This window comes from Microcebus murinus, chromosome 17 (genome assembly GCF_040939455.1).
Source record: "Microcebus murinus isolate Inina chromosome 17, M.murinus_Inina_mat1.0, whole genome shotgun sequence".
In the NCBI taxonomy this organism is placed as follows: Eukaryota; Metazoa; Chordata; class Mammalia; order Primates; family Cheirogaleidae; genus Microcebus; species Microcebus murinus.
This window is the reverse complement of record NC_134120.1, coordinates 19,184,540-19,209,307: the sequence shown is the minus strand read 5'-3', so window position 1 is coordinate 19,209,307 and position 24,768 is coordinate 19,184,540. Positions and strand designations below refer to the sequence as shown.

Here is a 24,768-nt window from a genome sequence, read left to right as displayed (position 1 = left end):
ATCTGATTTAAAAAAAAATAGGGTAATGAATAACATTGTAATTTTGTAGAACAGAGCTTTCAGTATTGCTTGCTTTAAATTGCATTTTTCATTTGTTACCACAAGATGGTGTAATGTTTCATAACCTTAGGTACATTATAGAGCTTATGTCTTTGTTACATGTTCATTTTGTTTCATTACAAAATATTGATGTATATATTAGTATGAAGGATTAGAACCAAAAGCAATTATTTTGCAGGTGGAGGAATGTTAAGATATTCTTGTTATTTTCTTTTTACTTTAAGCTTTTCCCCTCTTCCTTTGTGTTCTCTCCATTTATATAGTAGATTTTTAAGTTTCTTTTCATTTACATTTTACTTTCTCTTTTAGTCATTATTTTACTTGATTGATGGTGCATTTGTGTATGGTTTATTGATTAAAATTTTGTAGTTCCTAAGATTATTTTCATTTGTGTGCTTAACCTTTCTGTGACATAGTTGTTAAGAATAAAAAGTATTTACCTAGACACCTGAGAATGTGAGTGTGGAGTTATAATTCAGAATTTGTGTAGGAAATTTTTTATTCTTAGTGACATTATTACATGTATTCTTGGTAACCCTATATCATATGTTAGGTTCTAGCAATTCATTATCTTTAGTTATTTAAGCTTTCATTCTGTTATAGACAGTATTAATTCCTGGATTCTTTTTAGTACCTCTCAGTTGAATGTCTCTTTTTTCAAAGGTAGACACTGACTGTAATTCCAATTTAGTATCCCATTTCTGCCACTTTTTTGCTGTGTGACCTTGCACAAATTACTTCTCCAAACTTTAGAGATAGAAAATAATATCTACTTCAGGGTTGTTGTGAGGGTTTAATTCACTAGAAAATGAAAGACTGAATTCATATTGTGATAAGTGTGTTTGTAGATAAAACCAATGATGGATTCCTGAGAAGGAATAGATCTCAGTTTGAGATTAATAAATTATTATTATTTTTTGAGACAGAGTCTCGCTTTGTTGCCGAGGCTAGAGTAAGTGCTGTGGCGTCAGCCTAGCTCACAGCAACCTCGGTCTCCTGGGCTCAAGCAATCCTTCTGCCTCAGTCTCCCGAGTAGCTGGGACTACAAGCATGCACCACCGTGCCTAGCTAATTATATATATATATATATATTAGTTGGCCAATTAATTGTTTTCCATTTATAGTAGAGATGGGGTCTCACTCTTGCTCAAGTTGGTTTTGAACTCCTGACCTCGAGCCATCCACCCGCCTCAGCCTCCCAGAGTGCTAGGATTACAGGCATGAGCCACCACGCACGGCCTGAGATTGATAAATTATTATCAACCTTTCATCAAAGCCAAAATTGAATAGGAAATACTTGAGATAGTATTCTACATGGTAGAATAAGGCCACAACCAGCTAATTGTATTTTTTAAAAAAACTTTTTATTATGAAAAATTTCAAACAAATGACAAAAGTAGAATATTATAATGAACCCCTATGTATCCAGCACCCATCTTTCAGTAATCTGGTAAATGCTTTTTGATAACAACTGAGTGGATGTATGAATTATGTTGGTAAAGAATGGGGAAAAAGACTACCTAGGAGTTAGAAAAAGCTTGCAGTAAATTAGAAATCAAATATGTCAATAAAGAAGTGCTGCTTACTAAGAAAAAATAATAACATTGTGACATTTAAATTTTATAAAATTCTTAGATATTTGAGTTTTTTTAGTTATAAATATACCTTATAAAAGATAAATAGAATGAATTCATTTTTGTGACTAATAGAATTTGATTTGGGGAATATTCTTATTTTTGCTGGGGATATCCTTTCCTCTACTACTCCTTGAACATCAAGAAAGAAGTTATTCTTTATTGAGCATCTATTAAATGTACTAGGTACATAGAGAATTTGGTTAATTTATGCAATATACCTGTGAGACCAGTGGGACTACAATTGTAGAAACTGAATTTCAGATATAAATTACCTAAGGTCATATATTGAATGGGACTAGGATTGTACTCAGGAATGTTGATTTCAAAATTAATCCTTTTCCCAATATAACCTGTCCTCTATATTAATACCAGTTCTGGAGGGGAAGGCTATCTTATTTCCTTCAAGTGGGAGAACATGTAGCCACCATTCCAGTAGAAACTCTGAGTTTATGGGGTTTTGATTATCATTGGATAACTAACAATGTTTATTTATATTAACAGTTTTTTAATAGATTTAGGGGATATAGGTTGAATTTTGTTACATGTACATATTGTATAGAGGAGAAGTCTGGGCTTTTGGTGTACCCATCACTAACAGTGTTTAATGGGAAAAATGTACTACTTCAAACAAAAGTGAGCTTTTGGAGCATAGTTTATAGTTCAGGGCTTATTTGTTTAGTTGAGAACTAATATCTTCAGTTCCTTTATAGTTTTTTCTTAAAGCTTGAAAGGGGAAGTAGAAAGATATGGAGGGGTTAGATTCTGGTATCAGTTTAGGGAGAAGATGAGAGAATGACCATGCAACAACAGTATGAATCATATCCATATCCATGATGGTTATTTCTTTTTTTTTTTTTTTTTTTTTTTTTTGAGACAGAGTCTTACTTTGTTGCCCAGGCTAGAGTGAGTGCCATGGCGTCAGCCTGGCTCACAGCAACCTCAATCTCCTGGGCTCAGCGATCCTACTGCCTCAGCCTCCCGAGTAGCTGGGACTACAGGCATGCGCCACCATGCCCGGCTAATGTTTTGTATATATATATATTTTAGTTGGTCAATTAATTTCTTTCTATTTTTGGTAGAGACGGGGTCTCGCTCAGGCTGGTTTCGAACTCCTGACCTTGAGCGATCCGCCCGCCTCAGCCTCCCAAAGTGCTAGGATTACAGGCGTGAGCCACCGCGCCCGGCCATGATGGTTATTTCTTGGTGACCACTTGTATTTAAATGAAAAACCTTAAATTTTATACTACTAATTTTTAGAAATTGGGAACTTAATTTCTATCTTATGTCTTTTAAATCCTGTTCAGCAAATCTCCTGTTCCTGTTAACTCTGATGATAGTCCTCAAACTTCAAGGGCAAAGTGTGATAAAGGGGTTCTTGAAGATTTTTTAAATGATGATAATCAGGTGAGTGAAGTTAAATCTTTTTTAATGTATTAAAAGAAGATTTAGGACTAATATATACATTTCTAAATTATTTAGCTATTTTAAAACAAAAAAGTCCCAAATCCTCTTCATCCAAACATATATCCATAAAACCATCACTCCTTCCAAAATTATTGATAATTTTATTTTATTTCTTATAATATTTTAAAAATTAACATGTAATAATTATACACATTTATGAGGTATATAGTGATGTTTGATACATACAATGTATAATGACCAAATCAGGGTAATTAATTTACATATCCGTCACCTCAAACATTTATCATTTCTTTGTGTTGGAAGCATTCAAAGTCCTTTCTTCTAGCTGTTTGAAAATATATAATAAATTATTGTTAACTATAGTCAACTGATAATATATAGACCACTAGAACTTATTCTCCATAGCTGTAGTTTTGTATCCTTCAACCAATCTCTCCCTATCCCCTCCTGCCCTCCTCCCCACTACCCTTGTTAGCCTCTGGTAACCGCTGTTCTATTCTACTTCTAGAAGTAGAACCACTATTCTACTTCTATGAGGTTAACGTTTTTAGCTTCCTCATATAAGTGAGAAAATGTGATATTTATCTTTCTGTTCCTGGCTTATTTAACACACAGTCCTCCAGGCTCATTCGTGTTGCCATGAATGACAAGATTTCATTCTTTTTAATGGATGAATAGTATTCCACTGTGTATATGTATTACTTTTTGTTTATTCATTTGTTGATGTATATCTAGATTGATTTCATATCTTGGCTATTGTGAATAGTGCTGTAATAAACATGGGGGTATAGATGTCTTTCTGATATATTGATTTCCTTTCCTTAGGATATATATCCAATAGTGGGGTTACTTTATCATATATGGTAATTCTAATTATAGTTTTTTAAGGAACCTCCATGCTGTTCTCCATAATGACTGTACTAGTTTATATTCCCACAACAGTGTATAACAGTTCCCTTTTCTCTGTATCCTCAGTGTTTGTTATTTTTTCTTGATGATAATAGCCATTCTAACTGAGATGAGAAGATATCTCATTGTGTTTTAATTTGGATTTCCCTGATAATTAGTGATATTGAGCATTTTTTCATATATTTGCTGCCATTTGTATGTTTTCTTTTGAGAAATGTCTGTTAAGATCATTTGCCCATTTTTAAATCATATTATTTATTTTTTGTTGTTGAGTTGAATTCTGCATATTAATCCCTTGTTGAGTGAGTAGTTTGCAGTTATTTTTCTCCCAAGATATGGGTTGTCTTTTCACTCTGTTGATTTTATTTCTTTTGCTACAGAAGCTTTTTAGTTTGATGTAATGTCATTTTTTTTGTTTTTGCTGTGTTGAGGTATACTTCTTCTATACCTAATTTATTGAGAGTTTTTACCATGAAGGGATGTTGAATTTTCTTAAATGTTTTTTTCTATATATTTTGAGATCATATGGTTTGTGTTTTTCATTCTGTTGTTGTGATGTATCAGGTTTATTGATTTACATATGTTGAACCATCTTTGCATCCCTGGAATAAACCCCACTTGATCATGGTGAATGATCTTTTTAATGTGCTGCTGGATTTGGTTCACTAGTATTTTGTTGAGGATTTTTGGGTCCATGTTCATCAGGATATTGGCCTGTAGTTTCTTTTTTTGCTGAGGCCTTGGCTGGTTTTAGTATCAGAGTTATGCTGGACTTGTAGAATGACTTTGAAAGAATTCCCTCCTCTTCAGTTTTATGGAAGAGTTTGAGAAAAACTGAAATTAATTTTTCTTAGTATGTTTGGTAGAATTCAGCAGTGAAGTCATCCAGTCCTGGGCTTTTCTTTGATGGGAGACTTTTTATTACTGATTCAGTCTTGTTACTCATAATTGGTTTGTTGAGTTTTTCTATTTTTTTTTGATTAAGTTTCAGTAGATTTTATATGTTCAGGAATTTAAGCATCTCTGCTAGGTTTTCTGATTTGTTGGAGTATAGTTGTTTGTAATACTAATGATCTTTGTGTTTCTGTGACATCAGTTGTATGCTCTTTTCTCATTTCTGATTTTATTTGTGTCTTTCTTTTTCCTTGGTTAGTCTAGTTAATGATTTATTGATTTGTTTATCTTTTTAACAAAAAACACTTGTTGAATTTTTTTTAGTCACAATTTCATTCATTTCTGCTCTGATATTTATTATTTATTTCCTTCTATTGAGGGTTTGGTTTGTTCTTGCTTTTCTTGTTTCTTGAGATGTATCATTAGGTTCTTTAAGATATTTCTCTCTCTCATTTTTTTGAGACAGAGTCTTGCTCTGTTGCCCTAGGTAGAGTGCAGCGGCATCATCGTAGCTCACTGCAACCCTGGGCTCAAGCCTCGTCCTGCCTTATCCTCCGGAGTAACTGGGACTACAGGTGTGCGTCACTATACCCGGATAATTTTTTCTTGTCGAGATAGGGTCTTGTTCTTGCTCAGGCTGGTCTCAAACTCCTGGCCTCAAGCAGTCCTCCTGCCTCGGCCTCGGAGAATGCTAGGATTACAGGCATGAGCCACCATCCCTGGGTGAGCCACCATACCTGGACTCTCTATTTTTTGATGTAGGTGTTTGTTATAAATTTCCCTCTTAAAAGTGCTTTTGTTGTATCCCATAGGTTTTGGTATGTTGTGTTTCTGTTTATATTTGTTTTAAGAAAATTTAAAGTTTCTTCATTTCATCATTACACATTGATTGTTTAGGAACATGTGTGATTTCCATGTATTTGTACCATTTTGAAAGTTTCTCTTGTTATTGATTTCTATTTTTATTTCATTGTAGTCAGAAAAGATACTTAATATGATTTCAGTTCTTTTAATTTGTTTAGACTTGTTTTGTGTTCTAACATGTGGTTTATCCTGGAGAAGATTTTATGTGCTGATGAAAAGAATGTGTATTTTACAGTTGTTGCATAAAGTGTTCTATAAATGTCTGTTGGATGCATTTGGTTTAAAGTGTAGTTTAAATCCAGTGTTTGTTAATTTTCTGTCTGAGTGATCTTTGCAATGCTAAGAGTGAGAGTCTCCAAATACTGTATTAGAGTCTATCTCTTCTATTAGGTTTAATAAGATTTGTGTTATATATCTGGGTACTCTGGTGTTGGATGCATATATATGTTTATGCTGAATTGATCCCTTTATCATTATATATTGACCTTCTTTGTCTCTTTTTATAGTTTTGACTTAAATTCTGTTTTATTTGTTGTAAGTAAAGCTACTACTGCATGCTTTTGGTTTCCATTTGTATGGAATATCTTCCTCCATCTATTCACTTTTGTTTTATGTGTGTATTTATGTGTGTATTCACTTTTGTATTTATAGGTGAAGGGAGTTTCTTGTAGGTAGCATATACTAGGATAATGGTGTTTTATTCATTCAGCAAGTCTATATTGTTTAAATAGGGAATTTAATCTGTATATTCAGGTGTAATGTTGATAGGTGAAGTCTTACTCTTGTCATTCTGTTGTTTTCTGATTGGTATGTGTAGTTTTTGTCCCTTTCTTCTCTCGTTTTTCATTGTGATTTGGTAGTTTTCTGTAGTAATAAGGTTTGACTCTTTTTTTTTTTCTCCTTTATGTAACTGCTCTCCCAGTTAAGTTTTATTCTTTTGTGTGTTTTCATGTTGTGAGGAGGATTATCTTCTTTTTGCTTGTAGATTTAATTTGAACTTGGGCATTTCTTGTGAGATCAGTCTAGTCTAGTGGTGACAAATTCCCTGAAATTCTGCTAGTCTGGGAAAGCCTTTATTTCTCTCTCATTTCTAAAGGATAGTTTTGCTGGGTGTACTATTCTTGGCTTGCAATTTTTTTTTCTTTCAGCACTTGGAATATATCATCCCATTCTCTCCTGTCCTGTAAAGTTTTTGCAGAGAAATCCACTGTTGATCTAATAGGGATTCCCTTAAATGTAAGTTGATGCTTTTCTCTTGCTACTTTTAGAATTTTCTCTTCATTTTTGACTTTTGTCAATTTATACTGTGCCTCTAGGAGGATTTTTTTGTTGTTGTTAAATCTGTTTGATCTTTGAGCTTCCTGGATTTACATATCCATATCTCTTCCTAGACATGGGAAATTTTCAGCTATGATTTTATTTAATAAGTTTTCTATGCCTCTTACCTTCTTTTCTCCTTCTGGGTAATCTGAACATTTGCTTGTTTAATGGTGTCCCATGAGTCTTGTAGACTTTCTTTACTCTTTTCCATTCATACACACACACACACACACCACATTTTCCTGTTTGGGTAATTTCAAACAATCTATCTTCAATTTCAGAGATTCTTCTTGATCAAGTCTGCTGTTGAAACTCTTTACTGTATTTTTTAAAAATTTCATTCATTCTTCAGCTCCACAATTTCTCTTTGGTTCCTTTTTTATGGTTTCTACCTGTTTTATTGATTTTTTCATTCATATTGGTGAATTTTTTTCCTTATATTGTTGAATTATCCCTCTGTATTTTCTTGTATATCATTGAAGTTTCTTAAGATCATTATTTTGAATTCCTTTTCCAGCAATTTGTTTATTTCCTTTTCATTGGGGCCTGTTACTAGATAATTATAATGTTCTAATTTTTGTGAATGTCAGTTTTGTGGTGTCATATTTCCTTGCTTTTTCATGTTTCTTATATCCCTGCATTGATATCTGTACTTCTTTCTGAATTGTTTCTCTGTTTTTTATTGAAGTTTACTGAGTTTTCTTAAAATAAGCTGTTTTGAATTCTTTGTCTGCCAAATTGTTCATTTTCAGGTGTTTAGAATCGGTTGCTTAAATATTATTTTGTAAATAGTTCTTCAATTTGGGTTTGTCTGAAGTTTTCCCATGACTAGAATGAGGTGATACATTTTTGGCAAGAATACCAAAGAAGTGGTGTGCACTTCTCTGTACATCATATCAGAGGGTTCATGATATATTGATATCATTAATATATTGATATGTTAATACAGTAAATAATATTAATGAATAATAATGTGTAAATGCTGGTAATGTTAACCTTGAACACTTGGTTAAGGTGGTGTTTATTGGCTTTCCTTAGTAAAGTTACTGTTTCCCCTTGTAATTAATATTAAGTTATTAAAAGTATGAAATGTCCAATTTCCTTAAATACTAAGTTTGACATTTGTTATCTCTGATTTTGCTTTGACACTTCTTTATTTTTATTGTGAAAGTACATCCTCAGTCTTTCAAATGCATGTTTTGGCTTGTGATTATATTTCAAAATTTCTTTTAGAGCAATTTTTGTGAAACCATAAAATTGATGTTATTTTAAAATATGAGTTCCATCATGGAACCAGTGCAGTGCAGACAGCTAGAAATATCAATGAAGTGTTTGGAAAGGATATGGCTAATGAATGCACAGTATATCGATGGTTTGAGAAGTTCTGTTCTGGTGGTTTTAATCTGGAGAATGAGCCACGTGGGTGACCTGAGACCAAGGTGGATAATGATGAGCTGAAAACTGTAGTGGAAGCAAATCCTTCTCAACCTACTGCATGAATTACCAGCAAGGTTTGATGTTACTATTACAACAATATTGGAACATCTGGAACAAATTTTCATGGTAAAGAAGCTGGGTAGGTGGATTTTACATGAATTTAAACCAGCGTCAGAAGAGAAATCATCTCAAAGCTTGCCTTTCTTTGCTGTCACGACATAAAGGCCAACCATTTCTACACTGTATTATGTGTGATGAAAACTGGATTGTTTTTGACAATCGCTAGCATTTGGCACAATGGTTGGATAATGATGAAGTGCCAAAATACAGCCCCAAACCAAATATTCATCCAAAAAAGCTACTGGTGTCTATTCTGTGGTCCAGCACAGGTATTATCCACTACAGCTTCATGAAACCCGGTCAATCAATTACAGAGGATCTCTACTGCAACCAGTTGGATGAAATGATGAGGATGCTTGCGATTAAGCAGCCAAGATTGCCCACTAGAGTCAGGCCAATCCTCTTGCAAGACGATGCTTGACCACATGTCACACACAAAAAAAACACTGCTCAAATACAGCAGCTGGACTTGGAAACTCTGTCATTCACTGTATTCACCATTCCTTCACCAAGTGACTACCACTTCTTGCAAGGAAGAATATTCATTTCTCAACAAGCTATGGAAAATACCTTTTGTGATTTCATTGCCACTCTCTCTCTAGGCTTCTTTGCTGCTGGCATAAATAGGCTACTGTTAAGATGGCAAAATTGTTTAGGTGCTATGTCAATTGTTTAGGTGCTGATAGTTTAGGCACATACTTTGAGTAATTGTACTATACTGCTTCTTGTTTAAGATATAATGACCTACACTTGTGATTTGAAATTGTACGTTTTATATTTAATGACCTAATATCCTTGGGTAGTTTGAGACTGTAGAAATATTGTTTCTCCATAAACTTTCATCTACCAATTTTAATATCCATTGATGAATCTTTTGTTCTATATTTATTAATTGAAATCCTTAAGTAATGATGAGCTATGCCTTCTCTTCCACTTATTTGTGTATTAAACTAGTTATATCAGCATGTATCTATAGATATTTTATTCTAGGTTTATAATACACAATTATTATTTATGCTGTTGTTGAAATTATTCTAGTTTAGGCCATTAGTAGTTCCTTTAGGTTGGCTCTTGTGTCCTTTTGACATGTTCCTAATCTTTTTTGAGCCTTTCCCTCAGGAGCCATGATTCTTTTTATCAGAAAATGGTGTTTAAAAAACTAAGGTCTAGACATTAGTTGTACTTATTGATGGTAGGTTGTTATTCATTCTAGACTCTGTCAACAGGAAAACCTAGAAAACATGTTTACCAACCCACACATACTCACACATCTACATTTCTATATCTCTTTATACATGTGTGTATATATACATATTTATATCTATGTGTAAAATCATGAGTTCATACTAATACCTTTAATTTCCAGTCCAATACCATAGGATTTGTTTTAGCTTTTCCTGTTTGTTTGTAACTCTTTCTGTGCCTGTGAGAATCCTGACTCATTATCTAGTATAGATTTACTTACCTGTTCAATTTTAGTATACACATAGTTTCAGAATTGCTAAGTCATATCCCTATAACAAATTTACCAACGATATTACATTATTGCATATTGTTATTTTTGTCTTTAGCCCTGTAATATCAAATCAAAATATTGTTTTCAAAATTAGTAGGTTAATTATTTTCTTCTCAAATCCCTTTAGTGTGTTTGTGTTGTTTATTTTTAATATTGTTAGATTGTTCATTTTTTATTAGGTATAATTGGCCATCTGTATCTGTAGGTTCTGCATTTGTAGATTTAACTGACTGCAGATCAAAAATATTTTGAACAAAAAAATAATACAAATTAAAAAAAATAATAGTATAACACCTATTTACTTAGCATTTACATTGTATTGGGTATTTTAAGTAATCTAGAGATGATTTAAAGTATATAGGAGATTTGCATAGGCTATATGCAAATACTATGCCATTTTATATCAGGGACTTGAGCCTCCTTGAATTTTGGTAATCATGGAAGGTCCTGGAACCATTTCTCCAAAATACCAAGGGACAACTGTATATTGGGTTCTCTCTGTATTGTTTAGTTTAAATCATTTATTTTTAGAACATATGAAGTATTGTTATCACTAAAAGAATCAGAGCTATACAAAAAATGTACCCAGAGATATTGACTACCAGGTTTTAATGACAAGGACCATAACAAATTGTATTACACATACCAACCTTTTAAAACTATTAATTAACAATGGCACAAAATAGTTGATATAATGTTTTGTAGTTTTCTGTCGTCTTTTGGTACTCAGACCACTACTTTGCATGAAAAGCTCACTCAAGTTAGAGATAACATTTCAGAAGCTGGCTTTTGTCGCTTTTATGGTTGGCATCAGGCAACCAGATATTCTAAACTAGTGGCTGGAATGCAGATCATTTGGAGATAGTACCTCAAATGCTATCTTCAAGGGTATAAGAGTATAAGCATAACTGGATCCTTATATTTTATTTTGCTAAGATATATATATAACATAAAATTTACCATTTTAATCATATTTAAGTATAAAGTTATATGGCATTAAGTGCCTTCACATTGTGTATAGCTATCACCATTATCCATCCCCAGAACTTTTTCATCTTCTCAAACTGAAGCTCTGTACCCATTCATACTAACTCCCCATCTCCCCTTTACCTAGACCCTGGCAAGCAGCATTATACTTTCTGTCATTATGAATTTGCTACTCTTGGAACCTCATATAAGAAGAATCCTAAAATATGTGTCCTATTGTAACTGGCTTATTTCAGTTAGCCTAATGTCTTCAAGGTTCATCCATGTTGTAGCATTTGTCAAAATTTCATTTCTTCCTTGGAATGAATAATATTCCATTGTATGTATGTACCACATTCTGTTTATCCATTCATCATTTAGTAGATACTTGCTTCCATCTTTTGACTATTGTGAATAATGTTGCTATATGAACATGGATGTGCAAATGTCTACCCAAGTCCTTGCTTTCACCTCTTTTGGATATATACCTAGAAGGAGAATTGCAGGATCTTATAGTAATTCTGTGTTTAATTTTTTATGGAATTCTTATACTATTTCCCACAGTGACTATACCATTTTACACTTCTACACCTTGTTTTTTATATCCTGTTCACATAACTGTGGGAATGTCTTTAGAATCTTTTAGTCATTCTGCTTACTTTGAATATCTCATGCTAATCAACAACTTTCTATAGAATTGAAGTCTAAATAGTACTTATACTGCACTGTCAAGGCTGAAATATGTTAAATTATAGACATCTTAAGAGGCCTATTTGCTCTGTGGATAGCTATCAGGACACAGCAACTCATTTGAAAGATGTAAAATGATAGACTGGTATGATTTTTAAAAATAAGTTTTAAAATATCCCTTACAGACTATTTTAAAAGAATCTTGACCACCTTATGTAGCCAAGTGATGTTGCCATCTTTGAATAGATAAGGTTAATGGCAATTGGGATGTCAGTGTTATTTAGGTAGCAGGGTATGTGTGGCCCATGAAGAGATGAAAAGCCAGCATTCTCTGTATGAAAACATACAGAGAAAGCATTCTCTGTATGAAAAGTGTGCAGAGAATACTATATTTGAAATTTTATCCTTGCTCAGCTGAAAAGGGCATGTTGGTTAACCTGCTCTCTAAGGACCTTTATAGTTCTAAAAATGTGTGATTTTAAATATACTAAGTGAATATTTTGTAAATTTATTCATTTTAAAAGAGCAAGGACTAGAAATAATATTCTAAATTGTTAATCATGATTGTCTCTAAGTAACTTCACCTGGGGACTGGACATGGAAAAGTGGTGAGTTTCAATTTTTATTTTTCAGAACACTATTGATATGTATTTTGATTTTTGCATTAATTTTAAATTTGGGGAAATAATACAAAATCAAACTTTTTCCCTTGAATTTGGATAGTTAACTTTATACTATTGTTACTAGCCTCTGAGTGGAGGTTTTTCCAAGTTCTTGGTGATTGCCAGGAGAAAAGAATTTCAGGATACACCATGTAAGCCAATCAAGTGACAGCTTTTTATTGGAAGTGAAAGTACACTCTTAGGGGGGAGAGCAGGCAGCCTTGAAAGAGAGCAGCTCCCCCAAGAGGAAGTAGTTTTTGGTCTTTTGAAGTCTTACTAATTGAGGGGAGGAATTCAAGGCTAAGGGGATGTATTTTACTAAGAATTTGGATAGTAATTCTTAGAATTGAGTTCCCTCATATTTTCATACTTTATATGGTTTTTTTTTGATCTTTGATGGTGATTTCAAGGGCAGAGAAATTTTAAAACCACAATGGAGATATTATAGTTAGCCATGGTTCCTGTAAGGTGACAGAGATAGCTGACAAGTTGGTTGAAGCTGGTTCTTCCCTGTAGTTATCAGCCCCTCTAGTTAGCTTCTTTTTTGAGAGTTGTTTACTTTAACACCCTCATCTAATCTTCAAACCCCTGCATCCAGTCTCAGCTCTGTCTCCTAGTCTCCTACTCTAACACTATCATCTATTTTAACCTTAGAGCTGCACCCTTTCTGGAGGCAAACATCATGGTCCTGTTGAAGCCCTGAAACAAATGTTATTTAATCTTCAAGCAGTACAAGAAAGTTTTAATCAGAATAAATCCACAGAACCAAAAGAAGAGATTAAACTGGTAAGCATAAACTTGATTTATGAACTGAGATTTTTGAATTTATAGATTTTTTTCCTATATCTTTTTTAGACCTACTTCTAGTTTTATGTTAATAAGCATGCCACATAACACACATTGTAGATTTATATTACTATTCTTTTTTATAGAAAGCAGTTAATTCTGTTAGATTTCTGTAGTTGTTTACCTCTGAACAGATTGTTCTATTTAGTTTATGGTTACAAACCCAACATCTTATTTAGATATAATGATGTTACAACTATAGTATGAAGGATTGTGAAAGGTTTTTTTTGAATGCTCTACCAAATTAATCTGTATGGTCCATCTTCTCGTAGTCATATTTGGGGAGGCCTAGAAAACTTTTTCAACATTAGACTTTGTCATCTATAATTTAATTTTGTTACCATGTGTTTATTATCTTTTGAATACAGTTATATAAAGTTTTATTTTGGGACTATTGTGTTTTTTTCAATTATTATTTCCTAGGAATTTTTAAATCTTTTCCTGCTTTGGACAATTCTATAGGATGAATTTTTTTCACAAAAGTATAGTGTTTAAGAGTGTAGAGTTTACATTTTCTCAAATGTCATTTTGAATTCTAATTTTGCCACTTACTAACAAGTGCAATATTTGCACAAATCATTTAATTTCTTTAGTTTTAGTTTCTTTTCTTTTAAAAAATTTTTTAATTTATTTTTTAATTGACAAATATTATATATATTTTTGGTGTAAAACATATTTTGATGTTTTGAAATATTGTGGAATGGTTAAATTGAGCTAATTGGCATATGTATTACCTCATATATTTGTTGTTTTTTTGTGGTGAGACCACTTCAGATCTACTCTTAGTGATTTTCAAGTGTACAATATGTTGTTATTCAACTATCATCATCACCATGTTTTATGATAGATCTCTTGAACTTAATCCTCCTACCTGAAACTTTTTATCCTTTGACCATTATCTCCCCAACTATTCTCCCACCCCCTACTACCTTCTGGTAACTACTAATTTACTCTTTGCTTCAATGACTTTAACTTTTTAGGTTACACATATAAGTGACATTATGGATTATTTGTCTTTCTGTGCCTGGCTTATTTCACTTATCAGTTTCTTTTTCTATAAAATGAGGTTGTTGAGAAGATAAATTGAGAGAAGCTTATAGAAAATACTTAGTGTTGATAAATACTTGATAAATATGCAGTAAATGATAGCTCTTATTATTATTGTTTATGTTGTTATTGTTATTAAGTAGAACCTTATGAAAATCAGTTTTCCTTACAAATATGGATCTAAAGAGCTACAAAAATGTAGCTCTTTAGAACTACCACAGCCTGCTCATTTGGGTTGTATTTCTTAATTTTTCTTCTCACATTCTAATAATCATAATATTAACATATAGAGTATAATCCATCCTTTCCCCTGCCTTTTAAACGTCATTGAGACATAGCTCTGTTCAGTAAAGTCATAGTTAGTGGACATATGTTTAGAACTATACTTTAGGACAATTGAAAGATGACTCTGGTAGTTGTAGTGTTTTTAGAATAAAGGAAAAATAATAATATTTAATGCTCTCCTGAAAATTATTTGCCAGAATCAATTCTTTGGAAATGCAGAAAATAATTTTTAATGTTCTTAATCACATTTTAAATAAAATTTAATTTTATAACTATATAATATTTTGTTATATTTGATATTTTTAATAATAGGTTTTAGAAGATGACATCTCTAAATTACAGTTGAAAGAAAGTATGGTTCCTATTACTAGGTCACTTCAAAAGTAAGTATTCTTTACAATATGGATACAGATCCATCTTAGCCATTCCTTTGACTGTAATCAGAAAGTTACAGGGTCACAGGAAGTAGTTCAAAGGCATATTTAAGCTGTTTAGAGCACATTATTTAATCTTTAAGAAAAACATATTTTTTAATCCTTCACCTGTTTTCTATTTAAAATGTTCTGAGGATCTAATGAGATATCCTTAGACATCTAAAATATAGTAGATGTGAATGACTCATTTATGAGTAGTAATAATAACAATTTATGATAGTATTTGTGTGAGCATCCTTAAACAATAACTTCTTATGAAATGTGTTTTAATATTTCCTCTAGAATAAATATAATAATCATAAATGTTTCAGTATGAAACATCTCCACGGAAATCTAAGGTAGATACAATATCCTGGATATAAAGATAAGTCTATTTTTCTTAGTTACATTGTCTTATATATAACAAAAGGGGAAGAATCCAAGTTGGAATGATAGTGACGTTTTGGCAGAAGAGAAAGATACTTATTTTGGGGCTTGGGTATGTGAATATGAAGTGTCCTCTGATGATGGAATACTGGGTTTAGGAAATACTAAGATTAAAAATTTCTACTCTAGGAACACAACTTCCTTGTCTATAAGTGAGGCTGAACAAATGTTCTCTACCTTTTGTACTTTCAGAACTTGCTTGTTATTTGAAAAACTGGTGGGAAAATAGAACACTAGACATGTAAACTTATGACTCTAATTGTCATAAATACGTATATAGTTTTCATAGTTAAATATGTTACATATGGTAACTTTTCTCTCTGTACTCTGTTTGTAATCCTTAGGGTAGAAATAATGCCTTTTTCTTTGTAGCTTACCATAATATTTGTGTATAATATTCAAGACCTAGAATTCAGTGAATAATGATAATAATTAACATTTATTGAATATTTACCAAATATCAATGTTTTAAGTGCTATTGAATATAATTAATGTGATCTTCACAACCTTATGAGGTAAGCACTATTATTATCTTGATAATATAAATCACGGATTAGGCATGGAGTAATAGAAGAACTTGCCCAAGGTTACATTGCTAGTAAGAAGTAGCACTGTGTTTCTAACACTCCTCTTGTTAATGATAGTGGTGAATTATTTATTGAGACTAGATGCAGGGCCTCAATTGATCATCTAGGATAAAGACTTCATTCTGCTTTAACATTTAAAGTGAATGACCTCCAGCTTTCCATTGCTCTTAAAAGCATTGATATTGAACTTGTGTCACAGACCTAAATATGTTTTCTGAGCTAAAGTGCATACCTTAAATGTTTTTCTTGATGAAAATGAACATTGAGCTATAAGTAATTAAATCACCACAAAAATCAATACTGATCTATAAGTGCTTTTAGCATTTGTTAGAACTTTTTTTAATTGTAGTAACTTTTTTCCTCCCATAAACAATCAATAGTCTGACCTACATAAAGAATTCCATTTTTGAGGAAAGCAAGTTCATGCTTTATTCTTTTTTTTTTATTTTTATTTTTTTGAGACAGAGTTTCACTTCTGTTTTCCTGGCTAGAGTGCCATGGCATCAGCTTAGTTCACAGCAACCTCAAACTCCTGGGCTCAAGCGATTCTCCTGTCTCAGCCTCCCGAGTAGCTGGGACTACATGCATGCACCACCATGCCCAGCTAATTTATATATATATATATATATATTTTAGTTAGCCAACTAATTTCTTTCTATTTATAGTAGAGACGGGGTCTCAACTCTTGCTCAGGCTGGTCTTGAGCTCCTGACCTTGAGCAATCCACCCACCTCAGCCTCCCAGAGTGCTAGGATTACAGGCGTGAGCCACCGCGCCTGGCCAAGATTCAAGTTTTGTTAGATGACTTTTAGTTATTGATTCCATTGGATTAGCTGGAGCAGTCTAACATTTGGCTTTTACTTTACATTTCAGAAACATTATCAGTAAGGCATTTATACTGTTGTAAGGTAAATTTAGACTAACAAAAGAATTTATATAGTACATTTTTTCTTATTTTCAGTTGGTAGATTGACTGTTTTAAGGACAATTTAAATTTAATTCAGTCTCAGAATCCCTCTTTCTAGGCTGCAAAATGTTCTGGCTAAGTATATGATCATCTTTTCATATACCAAAATAAATATTTCAAATATATTTCAAAATTTCAAAAATACTTCAGAAGTTACTGATTTTACTTTGGGGCTTTAATGACCTCCCCTAAGGTGAAAGTACTATTACATCTCTTCCTATTCCTCAAATATCAGTTTTTGTTTTTAACAATTTAGATGGCTAACTGGTTTTAAGATGTCTTTCATTATTCATAGGTAACTCCATGCTCTTAGTCTGGGCTTCGTTTACTTCCTTAGACACTCAGTTTTCTTATATTCTCTTATTAGAAATATCTGTTCTCTAGGAATACTCATTGGAACTGAAGTATAAGTGGCTGATAGCAGCTTAAATCTTATTTTTTCTGGAAGGATTTCTCTTGTGGTAGGAATCAAAATTATAATAGTTTTGTATCCCTGTAATACTTGGCCTTGTCTCATATATTTAAATATTAGGAATTCAATAAAAACTTGTTAACTGAAACTTCTATAACAGAAATTTGTCATCTTTAATCAAATGAAAGAATTATAGTTTCTGAGCAAGGGATTTTTCTAGAATCTTCTGTTGTATCATGTAGACTACTCTCCCTAGATGGACTGTGAAAAATGAACAGCAGTTAGTATATTGCTCATGTACCATAAAGGTAAATAATAGTAGACTACTTTAAAATCATCAGTCATCCAAAGATAATTTCTACTTGTCTTTGGAATATGTTGTTTTATATATAACTTGGAAATAAATGTGTAAAATTTTCTACTTCTCAATATTTAAAGACCATGCTGTGAAGACCAAACTTAATGGTAGCTAGAAAGTTGTCCAGTTTCTCAGTTCTGTTTTGCTCTTCAATTTTATGGTTTTTATTTCATAGTAGAGATAGACAGAATTACCTCTCAGTCTTACCCATCACCCTAAAGGAAGGATTTTTCTTTATTCTAATATGCCCATACTTTATTTAGATCTAGGGAGTGGGAGGCAGTTTCTTCTGAAAAGACTTTCATACACTTCTTGCTGGATAATTGGCTGAATGTAGGCCAGTAAATAGTATTTAAGAGAACAGTCAATGGTATTTCTACTGGGAAACCAAAGGCAAGATATCTATGAGTAAATTAAAATAGAGCTAAACTGCCTTCATATATTAATAATTAGTCTGTTACTGAGTTTGTGTGAGTAGATTTGTATCAATATTAACTGTGATGCTTGATAGATACATTATTATAAAAAGAAATGAGTTTCTTTTTTTTTTTTTTTTTTTTTTTTTTTTTTGAGACAGAGTCTCGCTTTGTTGCCTAGGCTAGTGTGAGTGCCTTGGCGTCAGCCTAGCTCACAGCAACCTCAAACTCCTGGGCTCGAGCGATCCTTCTGTCTCAGCCTCCCGAGTAGCTGGGACTACAGGCATGCACCACCATGCCCGGCTAATTTTTTTTTTTATATATATATCAGTTGGCCAATTAGTTTCTTTCTATTTATAGTAGAGACAGGGTCTCGCTCTTGCTCAGGCTGGTTTTGAACTCCTGACCTTGAGCAATCCGCCCGCCTCGGCCTCCCAGAGAGCTAGGATTACAGGCGTGAGCCACCTCGCCCGGCCAGAAATGAGTTTCTTTTACTTCAGTTTTTAAGGTGAATGACCAAGTGTTTTGACATCACTCTTAAATTGATGTTTTCCCCATTAGCCTTTTTTATGTTTTTAGAGAAGAAAGTCAAGAATAATTTCCTTCCATAGTTTTAGCTTCCACTTCTTACACATACTTTTGAAATAGCAATCACTTTGTGATAGCTGTTTCTCTAAGTAGACTGATTATTTTAGGCTCAGCAGGGCAGACAGTGGTTAAATGAATGGATATAGGATGAAAGAAACTTCTAGTTGTTTGTGTAGCTAAGGTAGGAGGACTGAAAGTTAATACTCCACTTAGCTTCCCACCTACCACACACCTCTCCTCCCTATCCCTCCTGTTGTCTCCCTCCCCTTCTTTCTCCCAGCCATTTTTTTTTAAAGCCATAAAAGAAACTACATGGGAGTAGAAAGGAAATCAATTATATTGAATTATAGTTATGAAATTTTTTATATAGTAACATGTTTCTTTATTAATATATTTAAAATAAGATAATACATTTAAAATACAGGCAAGTTAAAATTTGTTTTGTAAAAACTTATACCAGCATGGAGACTTTCTGTTTAACTTGAATAAAAACACTAAACTATGGAGTGGTTTTTTAATTAGCTACTTTCACATGTCAATCAACAATTAGAGGACTGTTGGAGAGCATTGATGTCTGTGTTGCCAGCAAGACCTCACTATTTTGGTCTAATAGTCAGTTACATCACATAGACTTCCAGACTGTGGACAGAGGGACTTAGATTACATATGTTCCAGCAGTGGGTTTAATAACTCTTATAATATTGTAACAATGGGTAACTATTGTAACTTTGGAGTAGCAATGAATAATAAAAGATATTTTGAGTTACCTAAATGACTGTAATGTGATATAAAAATATTGTGAATTCCATGGGATACTAGGTCACAGATACTGGTCTATTGTTTGTATTCACAGTAGAAGGAAATGCTAACTTATAGATAGCATTTGGTAAAAATAAAGATGAGTACCCCTCATCCTCCATCCAGTTTCACAAACCTTCTAACTCAAGAGGTCTGTGGTCTCAGGTTTAGAACTCCTCCTGGGAGTTGTAAGTAATAAGGTAGGACTCTAGCCACTTGCCTTTTCTTTCTTTTGAATCACAGATAAATAACAAGCCTGAAAAGAAAAAGGAAATAAGTTCCAAGTATATTCATAGATTATCTTATTCTTCATAAATGTATGCTTTTAGGAGGAAAATAATTCTTTAGGTAGGGAAATATTACTATAGTTTGTAGAAATGATAGTCTTTTAAAATTTTAGTTATTTTTACTTCTGCTGAGTAACTTTGGGTTAGCTCTTGTCATTTAGCCAATGAAAGGGAGAATCTCAAAATTATCTGAAGTTATAAAATAAGGTAGAAGAATTAAGATTCTTCTCTTATTACATTTGAGTAAAAGTGTCCAAGAAGTGTAGAGTACAGGGAAAGAGATATGTGGTAATATTACTAGTGTCCTAGGTAAAGTAGAAGGTGTGTTTTATTTAGTATGCATTTATTGAACCCCTACTATATCTCATAGACTGTGGAATAGAGTGTTGTAGTCTCTCATTCGTAATCTCATTAGAGATTACTGCATCCTAATTATTAGATTGCCTGTTTTTCTTGGTTTATTATTTATCAAAGATCTGATTGTTTAATGTTTCTGAGTAGTCCTCAAAGAGCTGAAAGATAGGGGAGAGAAAAACTGGAAGAATATAATAAGAGGAATCCTGGAAAGTTAAGGGCCTCTCTCTCTATGGTTTGTTTGAAAAATGATTGAGTTTTCTCTACTGAGACCTGACATACAATCTTGGCTTTATTTTAGAGAAAAATCTACATTGTTGGTATGATACCACATTATTGAATCTTAGTAGAGAAGTCATTGGTTTCCTCCACACTCAATAAAAATGAGTTTGGTCAATATTGTAATTAATCCCTCAGTGCTATTTGAAAAAAATTTTGGCTATCTTGACTGTATATGTTAAAAATAATTGATGTATTTTATTTCTTAATACCAAAAGAAAAGGTGCCATTTCACAGAGTTATGATGAAAATTACTTAAAAAAAATGTTTTGTTAAGTGTACTACAAATGATAACTACTATTATTTGTTATTAGGCTACTTGGCAGGTTAACTTTAAGAAAAATTGAATGTCAAAAAATATAATTTTTAAAGTACATGTTCATACAACTTTAGATAAATTCTTTTAAGCCTCAGTTATTTAGATCTCAAAGTTTTCTAAGGAACAGTTGTCAAAAATTGATTCTTCTAGAAAATTCATTTCTCAAACTCATTTTGAAGTTAATGAACAATGTAATCACCACTTTTTGCTGTCTTCATTGGCTATTCTGTCCTTAACAATTGTTTTATAATGTGTTTTATACTTTTTAATGAAGGGCTTTGCACCATTTATCTCGCCTGAGAGACCTTGTTGATGATACCAGTGGAAAACAGTCACCAAAAATGTGAAGAGGAAAATAAAACTGTCGCCACAATAAATAGTCACCACAGAACAAATATGCATTTTTTTCCTATTACTTAAACTGACAAAGTAATTATAAGCCATATATAATTCTGTCACTGGTTCAAGTATTATATATTTCTAAAAACTAAACTTGAAAACATCCATAGAATTTGTGACCTATCCTTACTATGTGCCAAGATAGTAGAATATGAAGTGGAAGGACCCACAATATATTCTATAGTCCTTCTTTGGTCTATAGACCAGCAAATGTCTAATATTCAAAGATGGATGATTTCTCTTCTTGAAACTTATATGACCTAACCTTCTTTCAGCATGCTCATCATTTTATCATCTGGTTCTGGATTATTAAGAAACTGTATGTTTCTATCTAAAATCTTAAATAGACTTTTTTGGATATAGTTTGTATCACTTTTAAGAAGCTTAAAGAAATATCAGAATTGTTATTATATATCTTATCTATATGGAAGTCTGTCACTTTTAAGTTTTCATAAATCAAATATTTAAGATATATTGTATTTGCAAATGTTATAAATTTAATGGTGGGTGAAAAGCAGTGCTAAAAGGAATATTCTCTTATGTTGTGACATACAAGAGGACCTCTTCATTTAATTAATACTTTGATTCTGTGTAAGACAATTTTGATAATACTTGGCAGTTTACAAAACATTTTTGGAGAGATATTTGAGAATTTAATATTTTGATATTAGAGTGTTTCCCAGATTTTCTTTTTGTGGATAGCTCAAACTAGTGAAAACTGCGACTTGCCAATTGCTTTATGAAATTTGGTAACTAAAATAAAAGGAATATGGAAAATCAGAAAGCAACTCTGTATTTTAAAGCTGTTGTGTAAGAGTTAAGCTTTCTTTAAAGCATTCTGAGTCTTCAGAGTTTGTCTCTAGTTGGAACTGAACAAAGCTCTAAAATTTTGAAATTTTTACTAAGCAGGTATTATTAATATCTCTATAATAATAAATGGGAAGCATCTTTATCAACAAAACTAAGAATTAAGTTATAAAACATAACTAATACAGCATATTAGAAAAGCCTGTTGAAATAAAAAAAAATCTGTGTATATATACAAATACTACAAATTAACAGTTTACCCAAATGGCAGCATTTTTGCTAGTTAGATTTACTGTCAAATTAGGAATTTCTAAGTACATTGGGTCAAAGGATTTTTTTCCAAATTATTAAAGCATCACTTAATATCTTTGTTATAGAACTGACATGTCAAACACTAGCATGAACCCTGGTTTTTGTTTGTTTGTTTGTTTGTTTATTTTTTATTTTTTTTATTGTTTGGGTTTTATTTTGGCCAGTGAGTTTTTCACCATATTGCTCTGGCCATTTTGTGAGGTACTTGCTAATAGGTTTGTTTGTTTACTCTGTGGAGATCTTTTTGCTACTGACATCTTATTTTCTGATTATGGTCTGCTTCACAGCAAGTAGCTTACATAACCAAACAAGGAATTCTTTGAAAATTAAAATATGTCTGACTGTACAAAAATGCAGATTTTAAGTGGGTAAACATCAGGTGGATCTGGGTGGGTCATGTTTCAGGCCTAGTGAAAGCCACTACTACACAAATTCTAAAGAAGGTACAGAAGGTAAAAACATCAGGTAATAACTTCTAATTAAATATTAATTATATGTTGATCATATATAACATATACCATCTCCAAAGAGATTATACTGTAATGACTCTGAATAACACATTTAGCTAATGCTTCCATTTGCAGGAACATATTTCCAATACTAAATGAGATAAACCTGTTCCAGAAGTTTATGTTATGGCTAATATTTTAAGAAACTTGATTATACTTACCAAAGGAGCATTAATATTTTCTCTTCTGTTAAATATGGAAAAATTTAGTCTTTTACCTAACACAGGAATTAGTTTTAGCAAAATGATTAATTCTAACCTTCTTAAAAGACATATCTAGGGTATATATTAAAAGACATATCTAGGTATTATTTGCTTGGTATTAACCAAGCAAATAATAATTCTAAATGATAAACATTTAAGAAATTCTACAAGTTTAATTAGGATTTCAGGGATTTTAAGTTTCCAGAGGAAAGAGCGAGACAACAATATGGAGACTGCTAAGTGGAGAATTTAAAGCAGATAATGGTAACAATTAGATTTTAAAAAATTGTATTGTGAATGTAAAATTTTATCAACCCTTTACTCTCTTTTAGATATAGTAAGAGAATGTTAAATAGAAAAAAAATAATAAATGTTAATAAGATGCTTCATATTTTTAATTGAGTATAAAAAATAACAAAAAAGCCTAATTCCAAAAATTATTTGAGATTAAGAGATAATGGTGTGACCAATATGAGGAGTCAAGACTGAAATGTATTGTCTTTAGAAATTAGAAATCTACTTTCAGTTATTTCTGGGACAATTCCTTTCAGCTTCATAGAGCTTTCTGACCAAATTGTGGAACTCTCTTGGGTTTGTTTTGGGTATAGTCTTTCTGGTTATGTTATTTCTTTTTGAAATTTATAAATGTGGGGTTTTTTTGGTATTATTAATATTTTGTATTTAATAGTTTATGATAATGTCTTATTAAATTAGATATAGTTATACCAAAATGTTCCTTGAAGATAAATCATGACAAGATTTCTTATTTATTCCTGTGTTTTGAATACATGGAATTGCTCATATAGATTTGAATTTTTGTTTCATTTTTTTTCTACCCCATACTTCATTCTCTATCTCTCAAAACCTGTTTGGTGGAAGTGCTATCAAGAAGTGAACTTGTCAAAAGGCAAGTCGCACGAAAGGGGACCAAAAGAAGCAAAAGGCCAATAAAATTTATGTTTTCCAAACAATTGAAGTTTCTTTAAATGTGCAAGACTGTATATCTTTCTATTCCATGTACAGATTGGATGTTTCATACCTGTTATATGTTGTGTTGTATTGCAGTGCTTATCATATGATTGGGGTAAATCTAGGCCTAAACCTGAACACATTATATAGCAGGTTGTATTGTTAGATACTTTTCCTATGATATTTGAAATTATTACTTTCCTATTCTTTCTTTATAATCATATGTCCCTAAGATCATTTTCTTTTCTTTGACCAAAAAAAAAAAAAAAAAATCTTAGCTTTTTATCCTCCCAGTGTATTCTCTATTATCTTTACTTTACGCCAGACTTTCTATGTAGCAATTTTTCTCATAGTGTAACAACTTTTATCCATCCTTCATTACCTTCACTGGGATTGTTCATTTATTTTTTGATACCTATTTCAACTTTAAATATTTCTACCCTGACTTTGTCTTTTTTTTTCTTTTAATTCTCTAATTTTCATTATTTTTTTCTTTTTTTCCCCACACATAAGGTCTGCATCCTTATAGACTGACTTTGTCTTTTACACTGAAGCCAGACTGATAACAGTGACTTTGCAGGAAGACACTGCTGTATACTACTACTCTAACCTTACTGATTTATTTCAGCAAATTTGCTGTAAATTGCTTTACTCAGATTATCCCAG

The 24,768-nt window shown here is 32.1% G+C and overlaps 1 protein-coding gene across 8 annotated transcripts in view; it reads left to right on the top strand.

Moving 5' to 3' along the window:
• C17H18orf54 (chromosome 17 C18orf54 homolog) overlaps positions 1-24,360 on the top strand; it is a 29,720-nt gene extending 5,360 nt beyond the window's left edge. For 4 of the 8 annotated variants that reach the window (XM_075993851.1, XM_075993854.1, XM_075993853.1 and 1 more), the window contains 4 exons: positions 3,002-3,101; positions 13,155-13,286; positions 14,991-15,061; positions 21,178-24,360. In XM_075993851.1, coding sequence (XP_075849966.1) covers positions 3,002-3,101; positions 13,155-13,286; positions 14,991-15,061; positions 21,178-21,250 — 376 coding nt within the window. In that variant the 3' untranslated portion in view covers positions 21,251-24,360. Of the gene's footprint in view, positions 1-3,001; positions 3,102-6,937; positions 7,026-13,154; positions 13,287-14,990; positions 15,062-21,177 lie in introns of those variants that run through there. The other 4 variants (XM_075993849.1, XM_075993850.1, XM_075993852.1 and 1 more) reach the window with 2 other exon arrangements.
• The last annotated feature ends 408 nt before the right edge of the window (positions 24,361-24,768 follow it).